Genomic DNA, 19,805 nt, shown 5'->3' with positions numbered 1-19,805 from the left:
TTTTTCTTAGTAGAGAAAAATGAGAAAGGTAGTGTGAAAGCAGGCAATCTGAAGTACAAGGAAGAACCATCAAAACTACTGTCTGGAAACAAATTTCAAGACCGTTATTTTGTGTTACGGGAAGGAAACTTGCTTCTGTATAAGGATATGAAGGTACAGCAGACAAACTCTCCAAAAAATTTTGCATTAACATTTTTTTTTTTTTTAAATGAAAATGAAAAGGAAGGCAAACAGATCAACATTTCTGATATTAAATGGCAAGTTTTAGTATCTGGGGCTGACGTGTAAGATTTTTTTCTTGCTGTTTCACAGGTGTGTTAGTAGAAGGAGTTTGTGTGTGTTTGTCATTTAGCTATTGTACTTATGCATTAATATAAGCTTTAAAAATTAAAAATAGAACAATGGGTGCTGTGGGCTGACGCTAAATTATTTGAAAACCTGCTGTAGAGAGCTGCAGCAGAAGAAATATGGAACTTATATGAGCACACGCCATTTTTTTTCTTGGTATTTCACACAAAGCCCTTAAACACTGAAGCAACAGAGTTCTTATACATACATGTCTTATGACAGAAGAGATTATGGGAAACTATAACTCTCAATACACTAGGAAAACATTTCCCTGCTTCCCAACAATTTTCATATGTATTCTCAGTCCTCTAAAAACTAGTATTCATAATTAGGTTAGATATGCCTCAGAATACCATAGAAGTGAATTTAGTCATGATTAATAGCAAGAAGGGTTCAATTTTAAATATTTCATGGGAGTGAGTAGTTGAAAACCAATATAGTCATGGACAAAGACCCTCTAACCAACTAAAGTTAGAAAGTGGTATGTTTATTCACTGGCGGGTGGCACGGGAGTCATCTCCGAAAGGCGTGGCTGCCCCAAACAAGGCTCTTTGCTCTCTATTTATTTTCCAAGACCTTACATAAAATACATATGCATAACCCCAGCACCTCCCATCCCTGCTCTGTGTTAAAATGAGGCTATTAGTCCTTCACGCGTGCGCAGTTCTTCTCTTGGATTGGGTCGGTGGTCTCGAATTGGGTCAGTGGTCTCGAAGGATGAAGTCAGGAGAGTCTTCATCAGGTCTCTGTGACCCTCTGGCACGATCCAAGCTCCCCTGCTTCATGATTGATTGATACCAAGTCCAGGTGCTGGCTATTGTTCTTAGTGGTTTCAATCTGTTCTTATGATGGTTCACTTACTTCACTTTTTCTATAAACAAGCTCATAATATAACAGTTAGCTCTAGCTTGGGCATTAATAATCATTAACCTACCATTTACTAATCTAACTTGTATCTTGATCAATATAAATTGCTTCTAACCCTTAGCTAATATCTTAACTCTTTAAAATCATGACTCAGGAGTTTTCTTAAAACGGTGGGTTTGAGTGCATGCAGCTTGTATTTAAGTATAAAGCGAAATAATATTAATCATGAACTATGCTTTCATTTTAGTTCCTATAATTTCTGGTAAAAAAAAAAAAAAAATCAAAATTTCAAGTGCTTTTATTTTTGCTAACTGTTGATTTTTTTCCCATCCAAAGAATAGAGATGTATATTGCTGACCTTACTAAAGTACTTTTTTAAGATATAACCCTTGCTCACATAAGATAATGCACTGTGTCTTCTTGTGAAGCTGTGGATACAATCTTAATTAGAATGACTCCAGAATGTCAAAAGTTGTGTCTTGTAATTTAGTGCTAAAACTCAGATTGGCACATATTTGAGAATAAATTAATATCCCCATAAAACCTTAATTAGTATCTTGGAAAGAATTTATGACAGGATTGTTGTACTACTTTATAATCTCCTTTTTTAAGCCTTTCTAATTTATAAAACATTGAATTCCCCAACTCAGGAGGTGCTTTGAGCACTTATTTTTAAATGGCTTTACTTTTTTTTTTTTTTTTAATGCAAATAGCAATACCATTCTGATCAAATAATATGAGTTTGTTTTCCTTTCTTTTGAGAGATATTAATCTATCATGAATAATCTTCATTTTAGTCATATTTAGAAATGAATAGTAAGAAAGCTTGACATTGCAGATGGAAAATTGTAGTTAATAAGACCACATGTACTAATTAATTTATAAATTCTCATCACAGCAAATTAATTTTGTATGTGCAGGTGGAGATACATTCTGTTCGGTGTTTCCTTGTTCAAGAGCAATTATCAAAAACATTGAAAGTTTCCATGAATACTGTATGCTAAATTACTGTACTGTGCTAATTGAGTGAAATAATTTACCCCTTTAATGTTCTGTTGCTAAGAGATAAACTCACAGACAAAGAAATGGCTCCCTTAAGGTGCATTATTGTGAGAAGTATGCAGTTGTTTAACTTAATAGTACGTTCTGCAGGGGTATTTTTTCATCTTGGCAGTACCCTTCTTTTGGGCGGGATGTTACACAAGAATACAAACCATAAAACTATTGTGTGTTTTGTTGTTTTCTTAAGTTCTCTTAAGTGTCTCTTTTCCCCCTCACTGGATTATTAGAAATTGAAAGCTGCAGAATGAGAAATTGAGAATCCAGGGACAGTAAACACTAGGGAGTAGCGTTGTGTACTGGGATTATAAGATTTGTTGTTTGGTGTATTTTTTTCTAAATTGAAAGCTAAAACACTTGACCTAAAAGTACTAAAGGAATGCTTTTGTGTTGTGTTAAATATTAGTTTTCCTCTGTAATAGTGTGCATTTATTGTTTCCTTTCAGCACTTCACCTTCCAGCCACATTAAGTTCTCATACCTAGTGTGACTCCGCTGTAGATTCACTAAAGGTAGTTTGTTCAAGAAGGAGCAAGCAAGGAACCTCAGGAGATCCTTATCCAACTTCCTGTGCACAGCAGGGATAGCAGCTGAGGTCAGGACATGATGTGCACGGCTTCAATCAGTTAATGTCTTTGAAAACCCAGAGGATAAATTGTCCAACCTTTCTGGGCAGGCTGTTGCAGTACCTGACTGTTCCCATGAGGGGAAGTTTGTCTGTCCTTAGATGTAGTCATCTCACAATATAAAAAACCTCACTCAGTCTGCATCATAACTTCCTTGTGGGTGCTGGGGGCTGCTGTTAGGTCAGCCTCTCCTCCAGGGCAAATGCTCTAGCCCACAGAGGGCTTGATGGGCCCTGCTGAACCCTCTCCAAATTATTGAGTCTCTTTTTTCTCTCGGGGACCAAAAATATGCAGTTACACAAGCAGTGGGGTAAAGGGGAGAATTACTCTCCTCTACCTACTCACTGTGCTTCTGCTAACTCAGGAAAATGAGACCAGCTTTGCTGTTAGGATACTCTGCTGGTTTATGCCCAGCTTGGCACCTACCTGCATGCTCAGGTCACTATCAGCAAGAATTGCCTTCCACCCTCTGTCACTAAAGGTTTTTTTTTCCTTCTGTGCAGGAGTTTGTATATATCATTGTTAAATTTAATGAGATTCCTGTTGTCCCATTTCTTTGTCCTGTGTAGGTTCCTCTGAAAGTCCCAATACTGGTGTTCTCCAGAAACCAGGTGGATTCCTTCTGTCTCACTGGGCTGCCCTTTCTGAAGATACCAGGAAGAACAAAGCCATGCTGTCCCCATCCCCTGTCCCATTAGAGTCAGGATATGTTACCCAGAGACTTCTGTGGGTTGTTCGAAGACAGTTTGCTTTTTTTTCATCCTGATTTAGCGGCCCCAGTGGCCTTATGGATGAAGCGCTGGCTAAACCAGGGATTGTGGGTTTGAGTCAGTCAGCACAGCTTCAAGGGCAAGTCCTGCCTGATCAACCTAGTGGCCGTCTATGATGAATTGACTGTGGGCAAGGGAAGAGTTGCAGGTGTCATTTATCTGAAATTCTGTAAACCCTTTGACACAGTCCCTCACAAGATTCTTTTCTCTAAATTGGAGGGGGATGGAATTGATGAGTGGACTGTTAGATGGATAAGAAAGTGGTTGGATGGTCACATCCAGAAGGTAGTGATGGCTGAGTCACTGTGGACGTCAGTGACATGTGGTGTGCCTCAGAGGTCCTTACTGGGACTAATGCTACTTAATATATTCATTAATGACACAGAAAGAGGGATTGAGTGCATCTTCAGCAAATCTGCAGATGACACCAAGATGAGGGTGTGGTTAATAACACTTGGGGGACTGGATGCCATCCAGAAGGGCCTGGGCAAGCATGAAAAGTTAAGCCATGGGAATCTCAGAAGGTTTAACAAGATCAAGCACACGGTGTTGTACCTCGTTTGGGTCAGATAAGGGTATCGACCCAGGCTGGGTCAAGAGCAGCCCTGCCAAGAAGGACTCAGGAATGCTGCTGGATGGGAGGTTGGACATGACTCAGCCATGTGCACTCACAGCCCAGAGAGCCAAACGTGTCCTGGGCTGCATCCAGAGCACGGTGGGAAGCAGGGGAAGGAGGGGATTGTGCCCTTCTGCTCTGCTCTGCTCTGGTGAGACCCCACCTGCAGTGCTGCATCCAGCTCTGGGGTCCCAGCACAGGAAGGACATGGACCTGTTGGAGCAAGTCCAATGGAGGCTATCAGGTCGATTAGAGAGGTGAAGGAAGGAGGGCGGCCTGTGAAGGAAGGCTGAGAGAGCTGGGGTACTAGAAGGACTTGTGGCCTTCTAGTACCTGAAAGGGGCCTAGAAGGAAGATGGAAAAGGATGTTTTAGAAGAGTGTAATGCAACCGGACAACAGGGAATGCCTTCAAACTGCAAGTAGATTTAGATTGGATATTAGGAAAAATTCTTTACTCTGAGGGTGGTGAGGCACTGGAACAAGTTGCCCAGAGAAGCTGTGGATGCCTGGAATTGTTCAAGGCCAGGCTGGATGGGGATCTGAGCAACCTGGTCTAGTGAAAGATGTTCCTGTTCATGATGGGGGGTTGGGACTAGATAATCTTTGAAGTCCCTTCCAACCCAAACCATTCTTTGATCTGAAGAAAATTCTCACCATTCCGTAGAAGAGGTTATTTAACTGAGGGCAATCCCATTTCCCATCTTCCTGTCTCTCTTGAAGAGTTTATGTTCATATGTAGCACCACATCTTCATTATTCTAATTGTGTTACAGTTTTGTGATTTCATGTGAACCTTAAGTTCTTAATCAGTCTGCTCTCTGTAATAGTGATTGGTACACATTGTTAATGGCAAAGAAAGAGACAAAATATTTTAATAATCTTAATAAGAAATTTTTAATAAGAAAAGAGGTGTACTCCATGAAAGAAACTGAACTGTGAAATCATCAATGTGGCATTTTCTCTTTGGCACATTCCTGATACAATAATTAGAATCTTACTTTATTTGCAGGCTAGCAAACCTGAAAAAGTGTTGTCTGTCAATTCTCTGAAGCTTTATCTTGGAGTGAAAAAGAAAATGAAGCCACCAACAAAGTAAGAATAGAAAAGAAAATTAACAGTGTGTAAAAAGTATTGTAGTATCATCAATAAAGGGTAGCATAGAACATTGTGGAACACGGAAAAGTCAAGAAGCCTATAGTAGTAGTCTGAATTAAATTATCCCCTGTTTTTGTTATTATTTGTTCTGTTCCTATATCTGTTTTCGTGTTCCATGTTAACTAATCTGTACTAGGAAATTACTTTATTGATCGGCTTTTTTGTAATTTAAAGTACATTTATTATCTCTTGTGGATATGGTCTCTCCTAGCTCACTTTGATTTGTGGTATATGTCCTGCATGTCATTGGTGGACACACTTTCCTTGCACCATGTAAAAACAAAGAAGAGAAAACCAGCTAGTCATAGCCCTCACTGACAGTTCATGTTGTTCAGTAGAGGATTTTCCTTTTCCAGGATCTGTGTTATTTTGATGTTTCTCCTAGCTGAAGACTACAGTGCTCTTTACAAACATCAGTGACTATTATCTCAGGAAAAGAGAAGTGAAAAATGACACCTGTTTTTCTTAGATATTTCCAGTTCTTGTTTCGTCAAAGCTTTGAGATACTGAGACAATGCACATAGGATCTTATCCCTGAGGGAGTCTAGGTTGGCTGTAGCCTTTAAACAGATCTGCTTGAGCTTTTCTTTTACAGTTGGCAAATCAAAGCACCCCAAAAAGGTCTGTGAATTTCAAAGCTTAGCCATGTTAAAGAAAACATTGGTAACTTTTTTGCGTGTGTTTTTTTTTTTGTTGTTTTGTTTTGTTTTGTTTTGGGTTTTGGTTTTTTTTATTGTGGGTTTTTTTTTTTGTTTGTTCTTTTGTTTTTTTTTTTTAGTTCAAGTGCAGAATGAGTAGGAGATTAGTCCAAAATAGGAGTAAAAAAGATTATGTAAATGAGTCTTTGCAGGTTTCTTTTTTTTTTTACCTTGAGATTTATTTTTAGTCTACTTTCAAAAGCAGAGCTTACCAAGTCTCTTCTGGATCTCCGGAAGTGTCTGTTCGTTTCACCTCAGAAGCTTAATTGTGCACCCACTCCCTTTTCATTTCCCTAGCAATTATTAAATCCCTATAAAATCATGTGATTCCTTTTGTTTATAGTACAAGCATACCTATTTTCGCTCTGTGACATCCACCCTGTAGTGAACTCTTTGCCAAAGAGTTTTATTTCCAGCACCTTTTAGAAAGCACAGCCACAGCAAAAATGAGGCAAGCTGTCTGCAGTGCTTTACCTTTGTCTAGAACAGAAAGTTCATTAATTGTGAATCAATTGTGAGAAAATAAGCAAAATCCATCCTTAAACCCATGACTTTATTCTGAATTTGCAGTACGTGTTTAGACTTTGCAACTTAATTTTATTTTTTCAAATTAAAAGGACTATATAAAGGTAATTAATCTCTGCAGTTTGAGGAATATGTCTCTGATTATGGCACTAATTTTTGAAAATCTTTCTTTCAGCTGGGGTCTTGCAGTATTTTCTGAAAAACACCAGTGGTAGGTAAACATGAAATACATGCTTGTTTTAACTTCACTGTTAACTTACTTGTTGAAATATTCAGTTGCAAAATAAGAGTGTTTGAAAACTAATGGGCATTATTTTGCTTTCATATTGAATGTTATTTTTGCTTTTTTAAGTAAAGAAAATTCTTAATTGATTTGTTTGGTTCATCTTTTGGGTTTAGGTGTCTGGCTTCCTTCTGTGACCAGAGAGCAAGCAATAGTCATAAAGTTAGGATGATAGATTTTAATCCTTTGCACATGCTTAAAATGAAACACAGGCATTGTCTTCAAAGTAGGTAAAGTGATAATTTGAAGTATTTATATATGCCTATTTTTTCTGGTAGTGTTAATAATAAATATAAACAGCATGAATCAATATCAGCACTTTTGAAGTAGTTTAGAAGCCTGTTCTTTAATATGTTTAACTGTAACAGGAGTCTCCATTGTTTTTCATATTAAATATGTATTCTGTTCTAGGTATGTATGTTGTGATGGACAAGATGTGCAGATGGAGTGGATGATCAGCATCTTTATGGCACAGGTACTAATATGATAAAAAAATGTAACTTATCCTGCTGTTATAAAAATCCCATTAAATATATACGTGTTAAGTATAAGGTTCAATGCCAACGTTTCTGGAATACTTAATGCAATAAAATTACCAAAAGATTTGCCTTAGTCCATGAAGACTAGGAGTGCTGTGAGAGTGAATAAAAACATCAGATTCTGGCATCATCTCCCCACTCCACCCCACTGGGTTGTAGAGAAGTTTGGGTAAAGAAGGAAAGTTACTTCCTTTACAGAAAGCTCTTGTGAGTGAAATTTTGGTTGTTGACCTAAAGGGTGTGTCTGTGCTACAATACCCGAGTGCTACTTCTCTGCTTACTAGGTTGGATGCTGCTAAAGTAGTCATGAAAAGAGGGTGTCATGTTTAAAAGTATAGTGGTGTGAACTAGCCCTGTTGAAGATCTGAAATAAACCAATGCGGCTTTATTTCTCTGGTATCCAGATTAGCTTAGTCAACACTGATAATTCATTGTGTTGGATAGGCTTTATCCTAAATTAAGTACTCTTCTGCTTGCTATGAGATTGTAAGGAGGTTATATGTTTGACTGACAAATAACACATTCTTGGAAATGGAGTTTAATATTAACCTTAGTAGAAGTAAGTGAAATGGGAAGAATTCAGTCTGAAATGAGACTGGAACATAGTTTAAGGTTTTAACAGAATTTTGCATCTATGTCAGTTTTGGATTTTTTTCCTCATGATGTTCAAGGAGCTTTGTGGGATATCACTGTGAATAAGCATTGCTAGACTTATGATTACCTGGGAACTTTGTGTTGCATAAAGTAGGCTGAGCACAAGGCTGTTGAAATACAGACTTCTTAGCAGCTTTCTGAAACAGAATCTGACTTTCATAGATAGTAGTGCTAGAAATAAAATGCATGCCTTGAAACTAATACTTCCAAATTCTTGTCTTATTCAGCTCCCTTAACTGAAGTGAATGTTGTTGTTTCTATGGAAACAGCTGACATACATTTCATGGGCATAACATGAGTAGTGTCACAGCAAATAGGCTCAGAGGTTATTGATATAGGAAACTTAGAAGTAACTCTTGCAAACTTGGTGACTGTTGAAATCCTTTTGACAGAAAATCACAATGAAGGGCAGTCTGTTAGGATTCTGCTCAGACAGAGGTAGAATGTTCCTTTGTCAATACAGATAAAGAACTGGGAGCCATTGCTCAATGTCCAGGATAATTTTCCTGAACAGAAAAAAAAAATGTACATTAAAAAAAATACCATGAATTCATACTATTATTTTTAAAACTTTATTCCAATGAATGAACAGTGCAACAAATTAGCAGTACTACATTGAAAGGGTTTTTTGGTTTGGCTTGATTTTTCTGGAAATTGTTGGGGTGTTTGTTTGTTGGGGTGTTTTTTTTGTTTGGTTTTTTTTTTTTTTTTTTTTTTTTTTTTTTTTTTGGTTTGGTTTGGTTTGGTTTGGTTTGGTTTGGTTTGGTTTGGTTTGTGGTTTTTTTTTTTTTTAAACCAGTGTTCTGGACATCAGTAAATTTGTCAATCTATAAACTACATGAGAAATTATGTGCCCATGATGCAGATTTAGTGTATTGTTCTTATTGCAATCTACTACTTCATTACAGAGAAAATCTTAAGAATGCAATGCCTCATATTGATAAAGCTTGCTATAATATCTCTAAAAAGTCCTGTGTCATACAGCAGCAGACAATTATTACTGCATTATCCCATTTCAAAACCAGAAAACTGTAAATGTCAACGGAGGTTATTTCTAGTTAGAATTTTCAAGTTAAGACCATCTTTAGGGAAGTCAGCTTGGTTTTTTACTGCATATGTTGTCACTGCATTTGAACACACGTGTTAGAGAGACTGCAGGCAGCACATCTCTGCCAATGGAATAACTTAGATTGGAAGTTGAAAAATACTGTAAAATTGATTTTGAAGTATTAAGACATTGATTGACATTTAATGATCTTGTGCAATTAAGTGGGACATAAACCAATATTACTGTGCTCCTCAGTGCTTGAGCAGAGTAAAGCTTTATTAGTAATTAATATCAGTAAGATAGTTGCACTATTGCTATATGTTTCCTGTTGTCTGATAATGTTTATTCCTGTAGTATAAACAATGCAGAATATATAAATAGCAAAGTGTAGGTACTGCTGTAATCTAGTGACAAGAGTACTTTGATAAAGGTGATCAAGTTACCCCAGAGGTTATTTATCTTCCATTTCAAGCTGGTACATACTAAGTATTTAAAGTAGGACCAATGTCTCTTCTTGTTCTATACAAAACCATCCTGAAAAGCATGATTCTTGAAATCTATAATCGTTCTGTACAAGATCTCTTAAGAGCATGTGTAGCATACAGTTGGAAGTAATTAATTGGTAAGAAGGTAGACACAATAATATCCTTCCAGCTTTCTTTCCTATGATCAGCTGGAGGCACATTATACTACCATGAGGTGGAGTTGAACAGAGGGGTCAAAACTATGAATAAATACATTTTTTATGTGGCCTAATACGTTGCTAGTATTTCTGATATACCTTCTCAGAGTTCTATTTTAAGAAATGTTGCTGGCACGAAAGAGAAATCAGGCTGCTTAACTGACAGGGATGGTTTCCTTAGGCTTGCTGGGAATTAAGGCAGATAGTGTTCCTCAGTAGCTGATTAAAGTTTCTCCATCACTTTCTGGATTGTGTTTGTTTGTTGTATCTTGATCCAGAATAAACTGATTTTGGTTGGTAAGAGCTGCTCTTTCAGATAATACTTTCTCATTTAGTTGGAAGAAAATGTTCTTAATGATCACTGGAGAGTGTTGGAGTCCAGGGCATTCCTTTGGTTGCCCTGGAGGGTCAGGGACCTGGGCAGGGGGGTCTGGGACCCCAGCCCAGACCCCAGAGCTCAGAGAGACACTGGATTTGATTTCAGTCCATGGGAGAGGCTTCTTGCACTGCAGGAAGCAATGCAGGCCACAAGAGTGTGAAAAATAGTAGTTTAGTATATCACAGGGTGAAAAAACAGTGGGTTTGGAATTTTTGGCATTGGAGTGAATGGGGCAAGATGGAGAATCTAGGGCATTGTCTCCTTCTTCTTCCTTCTTGTTCCCTCACTCCATTTCTGCAGTGACGTTGGCACAAAGTAGCTAGTGAGGATTGGGTGAGAGTAAAGATGACCTTTTTAGTAATAGTGATAGACATTGGTAATAAATAGTAAATAAAGAATACGTAGCAATTAGTATAAAAGATAAGGACAGCCCAGAGACAGGGGGAGTCACCAGATGTCCGAGCCGCGGCAAACGTCTTTTGGACACTGAGAAAATTGTAAGATAAGAACTAATAAACGAAGCATGTAACCTTGAAGACTCCGTCTTTTCCTGCGTTTGGCACAGAGCTTTGCAGAGGGCCAGAACTCTAAAACCACCTGAATGCCGGGGAATTTAAACTCCAGGGAAAAGGAGCCCCCGACAGGAGAGAACTCTTATCACTGACTTTTGCATCACCCTGGTCACACCATGTGTGAGAATTTTTTACTCCATTAAGATATGAGTCTATAAAATACCTTTTCTAAATTTGGAACCAAGGCTTCCAATGTCTAGTCAGCCATCATGAGTCAATAATCACTGACAGCTTTTTAATGGTAATGCTGTTTTTACTTGCAGACCATCTGCAAGTATGACCATAGTTCCTCCACTGTTTCTTTAAATACAGTCTTGGAGAGACTCGCTTCATGGATTTGCAGTCCTGGCTTGCCAGTTTTCTTCGAAGTTGTGCTGATTTAGCTGTAGACCTTGGATATTCTCTTTGATTCACAGAATCTCATGTTGATGATTTTTCAGTAAAATAGTCTTGAAATACCTTGTCCTCAAGTCTGTCTTCTGGTTTTCATTAATATTACCTGAGGACTGTGAGCTCATGTGCTCGAATTTGAAATGCTCAGTAAGTAATTTATGGCTTTTTACTAACCTTCTCTTCCCAGTCTTGTTTTTTAGAGTGAAACTTTGTATTTTTCCCCAAAACTGACCTATTTCAGTTGAGCTAAAGCAAAGACTACTGTTGAAACCAGATCTGCATATTTGTAGATTGTGTTTTGGATAACATGTGTTGTTGTCATAGGTTAAGCAATTATTTTCTCTAAATTATTAATACAAATTTTCAGAGAATCGCAGAATCAATTAGTTTGGAAAGGACCTTTGAGATCATTCAATCAAAGCTATGACCTAACACCACCTTGTCAACCACATCATGGCACTGAGTGACACACATAGTCTTTTTCTTAAACACCTCCAGGGTTGGTGACTGGTGACATTCTAATGTCTAATAACTTTTTTTGGGAAGAAACTCTTAAACTCTTCTTAATATTCAACCTAAACCTCCCCTGGTGCAGTTTAAGAGCATGTCCTCTCATCCTGTCGCTGGTTGCCTGGGGGAAGTGGCCGATCCCCACCTGGCTACCGTCTCCTTTCAGGCGATTGTAGAGACCAGTGAGTTCCCCCTGAGCCTCCTTTTCTCCAGGTTAAACACCCTCAGCTCCCTCAGCTTCTCCTCACAAGCCTTGTGCTCCAGGCCCTTCTCCAGCTGTTGCCCTTCTCTGGACGTCCTCCAGCCCCTCAGCATCTTTCTTGTAGTGAGGGGCCCAGAACTGGACACAGGATTTGAGGTGTGGCTTCACCGGTGCCCAGTACAGGGGCACAATCACTGCCCTGCTCCTGCTGGCCACACTATCACTGACACAGGCCAGGATGCCATTGGCCTTCTTGGCCACCTGAGCACACCCTGGCTCATGCTCAGCAACTATGGACCAGCACTCTCAGGTCCTTTTCCACTGGGCCACATTCCAGCTGCTCTGCCCCAGTCTGTAGCACTGCATAGGGTTATTGTGGCCCAGTTGTTGTGCCCTGCACTTTGGTCTTGAACCTCAGCAAGAAACACATTTTGAAATGCTGGCACATTGAGGTAATCTTATTTTATTTCAGAAACTTATTTTTGGTGGGACTCCTGAAAACATGCTTCTGTGGAATTTTGAAATTGTGCAACAAGTCAATATGTATGTCGCATTTGATGATATTTTCTATTTTTTGAGGATGAGAATAATATTAAGGAAGGAAGATGTTTGATGCATGACAATTTTGAAGAGACATTTTGATTCTTTTCACTCAACATTGTGCAAAAAACTTACAAAATATTAACATAATTTTAAGCATCATAGTTTTGTTTTTTTTTCCTTTCTCCCACAAGAGGAGGGCATGGTATTGTGTTGTATATAGCTTTTTCCAAGGGAGTTTTACATACCAAAGAATTTTGTGTATTTATGGAATTCCATATGGAAAATAAGGAATCATTGGTATTGTGTTGTATATAGCTTTTTCCAAGGGAGTTTTACATACCAAAGAATTTTGTGTATTTATGAAATTCCACATGGAAAATAAGGAATCATTTTATTCTTCAGCATGCAGACATATGGCCACCTGCTGGAAAAGCAAGAAAACAGTCCATAACTAAAAGTCCAAAGATCAGAGGCTTACCACTAATTCCCATTCATCAGGAGAACACTTGTAAAATCAGAGGGAATACAGAAGTAAGTGGGGTTTAAACTTGATGTGGAACTTCTAACCACAATGCTGTAATAAGTACTCCAGTATTAATGAACTCCCTTGAGCTGGATATATATAAAATGAGAATGCTCTTATTATCAATGACTCGTCCAATATTTTCTCATTAAAGGAACATTTAGGACAATTTAATGCAAAAAAGCTATTGTAGTCTTAATTTGCATAACCTCTCTGTTCAGTAAATCATAATGGAGTTTTATTTGTGCTTGGGTTTTTTTGAGTAGAGATTGTTCACTGGGAGTAAATAAGACTTTTAGCTGGAAATATTATGCATGTTATTACAGTATGGGTTTTATTTTTAATAACATCCTTGAAAACTGTCCTGTATGCATATCTTAAAATATCTTCTGTCTAAAACAACTACACTGTTTTAGTTATCTACTTTGTTAGTATAATGGAAAAACTCAGATGGAACTAACTTTGATACATTTAAGTTGTACTATTATTAGTCTCAAAGAAGAACAAAAGGCTTTAGTTGCAACTCTTTGAATAGACTGAGCTTTGTTATTACATTATATGCACTATTGATACATTTGAACCTTGTCATATTAGTTTGAGATTACCTTCTAGTGTCCACATAGAGATGCTGATGCCTGTGGGGAGAACTTAGTTGCCTTACTTCCAGCTGAGATGAGCACTGTTCTGCTTGGGAATAGTAGTGGTAGCTAGCCTGACTGCAGCAGTGAAGAACTGTTGAAACAACAGCTTGGTCCTTTGACTGCAGCAGTATAATTTCTTGCACATTTTAGAACATTTTGAAAGGAGGTAGTTAATATGGGATGTGTTGTCACCACTAACAGAGATGGTGGTTCAGGTACAGAGTGGTAAAGTTGACTTTTTCCGTAGCAAAACTTCAAACCAGTATAAACTCAAAGATACCCAAAACTGAGTTTAATATTATTTTGCTAAAATGTCTATTGAATGTCTGATTTTTCCCCATTCTTGGAAGCAGTTTTATTGTGTGTTAGCAAGATAAATATGTAATAACAAAGGTTTGAAAGACTCAGTAGCTAAGAATCCTAATATCAAACAGAACCAAAACATTTTTGGTTATTTCTACACCACGTGTTGCACATGTGGATACTGCGTTTAATATATGCATATTTCTCATATAGAATTATTTAATTGAAATAGAAATATATTGCTGTGTATCTGCAGTAAGTATTTAATTTTATTTCAAAATACAAGAAGACTGAGGAATGAGGAAAAACCTTTTCTTTCAAGCACGATGAGATAGCATACTGACTTAAAATATGTCATACAATGAAGGCCTACAGGAAGGCCCAAACCATTCTAAAATTCTGTGTATCTCAACTAGCTCCTCCCTAGTGTTTGAGTAGTTTTTAACATTTATTTTAACATATAGGAGGTATTAAGATTCCAAGGAACAGGTTTCTTATGTGCTGTGGATAAATATCTCCATAAAAAATGCAGTCAAACTGAACAAGTTGCACACAGGAAATACAAAAATACCAAAAGCCTTCCTCAGCTTTCTCCACCTTTTGGTTGTCAGGAAAGATGCCACACATGAAAGAAGCATTCCAGGACTTAATTTTCCTTTAGAACTACCAGGCTTTTCCCCAAAAGGCATGTTCTACCTACTGCCACACCAACTGAGTAGTCAGAATATAATAATGCAAATTTAGACGCAGCATCTGGTTTACCTCTAATTTTCTACAGCTTAAGAACTTGAAAATAGTCCACCAATATGTGAATTGAAAAAGAAGCCAGTCTTTATAACATATCAGTTAGTATTTAACAGCTGCTGAAAATGTTTATGTGATTGTTTAAAATTATCTCTCATATATTTATGTTGCTCAGTCATTATATTATCAAAACTGCAATATATACAGTTGTATTCGTTCCATCAAACAATCTAAGTCTTTAAGGATATATGGATCTGCTGTAAAATGCTAAATTTAGTCTACTGTGGTAGAATGAAAAATCAAATTGTGATTATATGAGAATAAATGTCTTCATTGGCATGGTACATGATTTATGTAAATTTCAGTAGTATCACTAATTGAGAATTTGCTCACTAAAAATGCTTACTAAATGATAATAGGACAATTGTGGTAATTTAAAACTGACTTTGCTGCCTTTGCTCTTGAGTAATTTTTTTCTCTTTAAATTTTATGTGAAACTGATGAGCCAAAATTGCAACCTAAATTTTTATTTTTTTTCTTTTTTTAATATGGTGTGAATGAACTTATTTCTCTTTGCTTGTTTGGTAAGAGTATAGAACTACAAACTGGAAAATCAAGATTTGGTGGACATCACGATAATGAACTTCTGGAAGAAAGAAAAAACATGAAAGAAAAAGCATCTATTGTGGCACAGTGTTTGGAAAGAAAGGAGGAGAGAGTGCGAAATCATGCAAAAACACATCGGAACTTGATTGCTGAGGATGATGCAGGTTCAAGGATGACTGAATTACACCAAAGACCACATAAGACACTGAAGAAAAATAAAAACAAACCAAACAAAACTACTTTGGAACTAGATAGTAAATTGCCATCAAATGTGATTCAGGAACTAAATACAGTGCTGCAGAAGAACAGAGCACTTCATGAAACCTCCAGCTGATTTCCTGAGCCTGCAGTGTAGTGCTTTTATATATATATTCTTGTGGTTTTTATATATATATATGTATGTATGTATGTATATGTATATGTATTTGTGTGTTTGTTTTCTATTCAAAAGTAGTCTGTTTTGATGTTTGTAGTTTGTACAGTGCAGAGAAAATAAGGAAATATAGTTTGTTTATATGCAGCTATTGATTTTTTATATGTGTATGTCCCATATTATAATTTAATACTGAACTGGGAAAACTGATTATGTAAAACTCCTGAAGTTTGGAAATTTTTCTGTGCAGTACAAGGACACCAGGGTTTTGTCTATTTCATTGTTGTTGTTTGTTTTGGATTTTGTTTGCTACAAGGATTCTAATACTGTCAAAGCTTTTGCTCTTTTTATACTCTGTACCAGCTTATAAATACTGGAGAGATATTTTTAAAAGACAAGATATACTCTGAAATCTATACTCTTGACCTGCAATATTTTTAATTGTCTAACACTATAAAATTAGTAACGTCTGAGTTGAAAATGATATTTTTGTTGGTTTTTGGTTTGTTTTTATTTGTGGTTTTGTTTTTATTTAAGGAGAAAATCAGTATTTGCTTCCATAGAATTGTCCTCTGACAAGGCATCATGTGAAAGAATCAAAAGGGAGAGGAATGTAGTAGATGAGACAATGTATTAATTCTTGTATCGTGAAACAGTTTCTGTAGGGTAAACATCTGGTTATGATGTCTAAGTAATGAGGCTATTGAGGACAACAAAAAAAGTCTTCAAAGCAATGTCTAATGGGTATGTGAATTGGAAGAATGTACTGAAGTACTTTTCTAAACAGGCCTTGTTCAGCTCAGGGTGACAAAGGCAGGCTTTTCTATTGCTCTTTGATAGAGCTTGCTTGGTGTTAACAAAGTTGCTGACTTGCCATGAATATTTAGTATTTAAATGAGGAATTAATTCCTTGAAGGAAAAATGGTCCTTAAACAAATAAATCAGAACAGTACCAACACATTCAATTAAGAAATGCCAAATCCTAAATGGGGGAAGAGATTTACCCCTCTCTTTACCATGAGGACAAGAGTAATAGTATTCTGTTTGCAGGGACTAGGAAGTGCTTGTCCTACAGCTTTACCTCTGCTCTTCTGAGTGTAAGGGGCTGGTCCCAGGGTTGAGAGAACAGCCTCGCTTGCTGCCTTCTGAGTATGTAGGTAGCAGTTGCTCAAGATAGTGATGTAGCACAGTACAGCTACTTTGATTTTTAGGCCCAGAGTTCCTTAAATTTAAAATTCAGCATTGCTTTTCAAAGCAAAACCTACTCAAGGAATGAAATTGTTTTCAGTTGTTTTTTAGATTTTAATTTTCACTTATCCGTTAGGACTGCTGCTTTTACTTTGTTCCATAACACCTGGATGGGCAAAAGGCACTGCTGTGCTGAGGCTGTTTTCAGGTGTTGTGGATGGTGTCTGGTTAAGCAGCAGGACCAACAGACCAGAGCACTAATGAGCTCACACGGCACCTTTGCTTCAAGGGAGGCATTAATAAGAGCATCTGCTTGTTTTTGCTGCTGTCCCTTTTGTGGTCTGACTAGTCACACTGCTACAGATTTTCACCAGCCTTTTAAGAACTTACTGATGTCTTTCGTGTTTGATTGGAATTGGCCAGATTTCTTAGAGTAGGAGAAAGGAAGCACAGAAGCAGTATGCTTATTTATTCCCTCTTCTATTTTTGGTAGTCACAGGTGCCGTAACTTTTCTCACATCATTTACTTCTATTCTTGATTACAGTGAGCAGCTTAATTGGAAAAATAATTTGTTTGATTGGAGAAATTGGACAAGTGACTCAAATAATGTATCTGGCAACTCTTCTAGGACGCACAGAGAAAATGAGATCAAATTCAAATATTTTATAGTAGTATTTATTATTCTGGAATGTAGCACTGACAAAGCAAGTCTAGTCTTTCTGACTTTGCACCTACCCTATTTGACCAGTTGTTAAAATGGAACAAGTTTGTGGATTTTCATTTTCCCAATGCGCTATTTTTTTGTTTTTTGAGGGTTTTGCTACCTTCACTTTGTAATTGAGCCTCTTCTAATCATTGAGGCCTTGTCTCAAGAAAGCATATTAACTTGAACTCAAATTGTATTGATTAAAGCAGGTGCTTAATGTTAATAAATACATTCTTAACTGCTGATTTGAATTGAGGCCTAATGCCAGCAGGAGAAATGGCTTTATTTTCTGTCAGGCTGGACTTGAATGTATTAAGTACAGTTGTACTTTTATTTGCAGATATTTTTCAGTATTGAGTTATTGTTCTTATATTGTTTATCTTTTTATTGGGACCTTAAGAATGACATTTACTGCTGAAAGCCTCATGCATCACTGAAGCCACTACACTAATGGAATAAATGGAGCAGTGGAAGGGCTTATGCATTGATGTGAATATATCCATGAAGAAAATGGTTTGTGTATTTTTATTGGTTCTAGGGGCTACAGAAACACTTGTTCTATTTCAAAACCATGTAACAGGTAAGATATCTGTATAACTGCTGCTTAAAAGGCCATAAAAATCAAGAAGGTATTTAATAAAATACATTTAAATTTGGCATTGCATGTACACATAGACAAACACATATACGTGCACAAATCTATGTGAGCATTCACAGAGGCACACTGAATAGTGACATTGTTAACACAAGTAAAACTTATTTGGGGTAGCAGCGATTAAATTTGCAATAAATTATTTTATATAGGTATCAACATTTTGGACTAAACACCTGACACATTATTGTTGCACTACACGTTTCAGACTGATCTAAGACCTGCAGAATAAATGTGGTTTGTTGCAATATCTTAATGGCTGCTGATCTTTTGTTGTTCCTGTGCCATGCTGAGGACTGGTAAAGTGTAGATTTTTGAGAATCGTAATTGAATAGATGCTATTTCTTAAAACTAGGTGATGAATTTTTTCAGAAAAAAATCAGTAAGAATGTAAAAAAGAAAAAATTTGTGTCTGCGCATGTGAAAGCTATTGAATAACCTGGTAAGAGCTTAGTTTCTCATCTGCAAAATGAAGTTAAATGGGAGACGAGTGTTTTATGTGCCTGTAACAGTGAGAAGACTAAAGTTAATATCTTAATAAATCTTAGTAAATCTCAGTTTCATCATTACCTTGTTAAACTTCTGCAATCATGATCTGTAGGTGTAAAGCTGACATATAAACATTGTTTTTGTTGTTTAACATAATGTTTGTGTTCTGTTTGTGTGTGGTTTTTTCCACATTTATTAGGATGGGTGAGAGAAGCGAGTGAAAACCCAAGAAGAAATGTGAGCTAGATTCTTTGTTTTCTTTTTCTTTACTTGAACTGGATACTGACTGCTATTTTAGAATTTTTTCTTCAAAACAGATCTCTTTCTGAGGTACTATTTTGGGATGCCAGTTCAAAAGAGCAGTTTGACTAATAGTTTTTTTGCCTCAGCAGAGACTGCTCTAGTGTGGGGTTGATTTCATCAGCTGGGATCTACAGAGCATGTTCATGTAGACCTTACTTTTACTCTGTGACTTGTGTTGAGATGCAATTTTTGCATTAAAGGGTTTTGCAAATGTTATCTGAGAATCTGTCCGGTGGGGAAAGGATAGCCCCAAAGATTTCTTCAGTTAATGGGGAAGGCTTGGCCATATCGTTGATTTTTGTTTCTTCCTTTGGAAGAGCTCTGGGCTGTTCTGCCTGAGGCAAGTTGTTAGGATGCCTCCAGCTCTGTCTGCCAGCGGCACCCCTGGGGTGCCTTTGCTATCATGTATTGGGGTAGTTTTAGACTGCTCTGGAGATACAGATTTATCTGAGAGTAAAAGTTACAGGAATTTTATCTAACTGCTACGATTTTTCTCTACCCTGATTCAGTGCTGGCACAGTTTTTGTTCCTATGAGTGCTGCCAGGCTACCACCATCTCCACAGCTCAAATTCCAGATTAAGAAGTCCAAGAAAAAAATTTACATGCTCTGCTGGGGATGGGGTTGGTGCCTGCAGAAGTAAGGAAGTAAGGGGTGCATCTCTCACTGGCAATGACACTTAGTTAATAGGCCTACCCTGTTATATCACCTCTCTTATTTTTATATCCTGTTTTCCAGTGCAGCCTGCTTCAGTGGGAGAGTCAGCTATCAGACTTTGCTTGAATTTGAACTAGAACAGCTTCACTTCT

The 19,805-nt window shown here is 37.2% G+C and overlaps 1 protein-coding gene across 5 annotated transcripts in view; it reads left to right on the top strand.

The window, feature by feature from the left end:
* Positions 1-18,708, top strand: part of ARAP2 (ArfGAP with RhoGAP domain, ankyrin repeat and PH domain 2) — a 120,812-nt gene extending 102,104 nt beyond the window's left edge. For 3 of the 5 annotated variants that reach the window (XM_040065496.2, XM_058420725.1, XM_040065494.2), the window contains 6 exons: positions 11-153; positions 5,295-5,377; positions 6,839-6,874; positions 7,358-7,421; positions 12,871-12,999; positions 15,269-18,708. In XM_040065496.2, coding sequence (XP_039921430.1) covers positions 11-153; positions 5,295-5,377; positions 6,839-6,874; positions 7,358-7,421; positions 12,871-12,999; positions 15,269-15,619 — 806 coding nt within the window. In that variant the 3' untranslated portion in view covers positions 15,620-18,708. The remainder of the gene's footprint in view (positions 1-10; positions 154-5,294; positions 5,378-6,838; positions 6,875-7,357; positions 7,422-12,870; positions 13,000-15,268) is intronic. The other 2 variants (XM_040065495.2, XM_040065498.2) reach the window with 2 other exon arrangements.
* The last annotated feature ends 1,097 nt before the right edge of the window (positions 18,709-19,805 follow it).

This window comes from Hirundo rustica, chromosome 5 (genome assembly GCF_015227805.2).
Source record: "Hirundo rustica isolate bHirRus1 chromosome 5, bHirRus1.pri.v3, whole genome shotgun sequence".
In the NCBI taxonomy this organism is placed as follows: Eukaryota; Metazoa; Chordata; class Aves; order Passeriformes; family Hirundinidae; genus Hirundo; species Hirundo rustica.
Note: the sequence above shows the minus strand (reverse complement) of the source record. Positions and strands in the feature narration are given on the sequence as shown.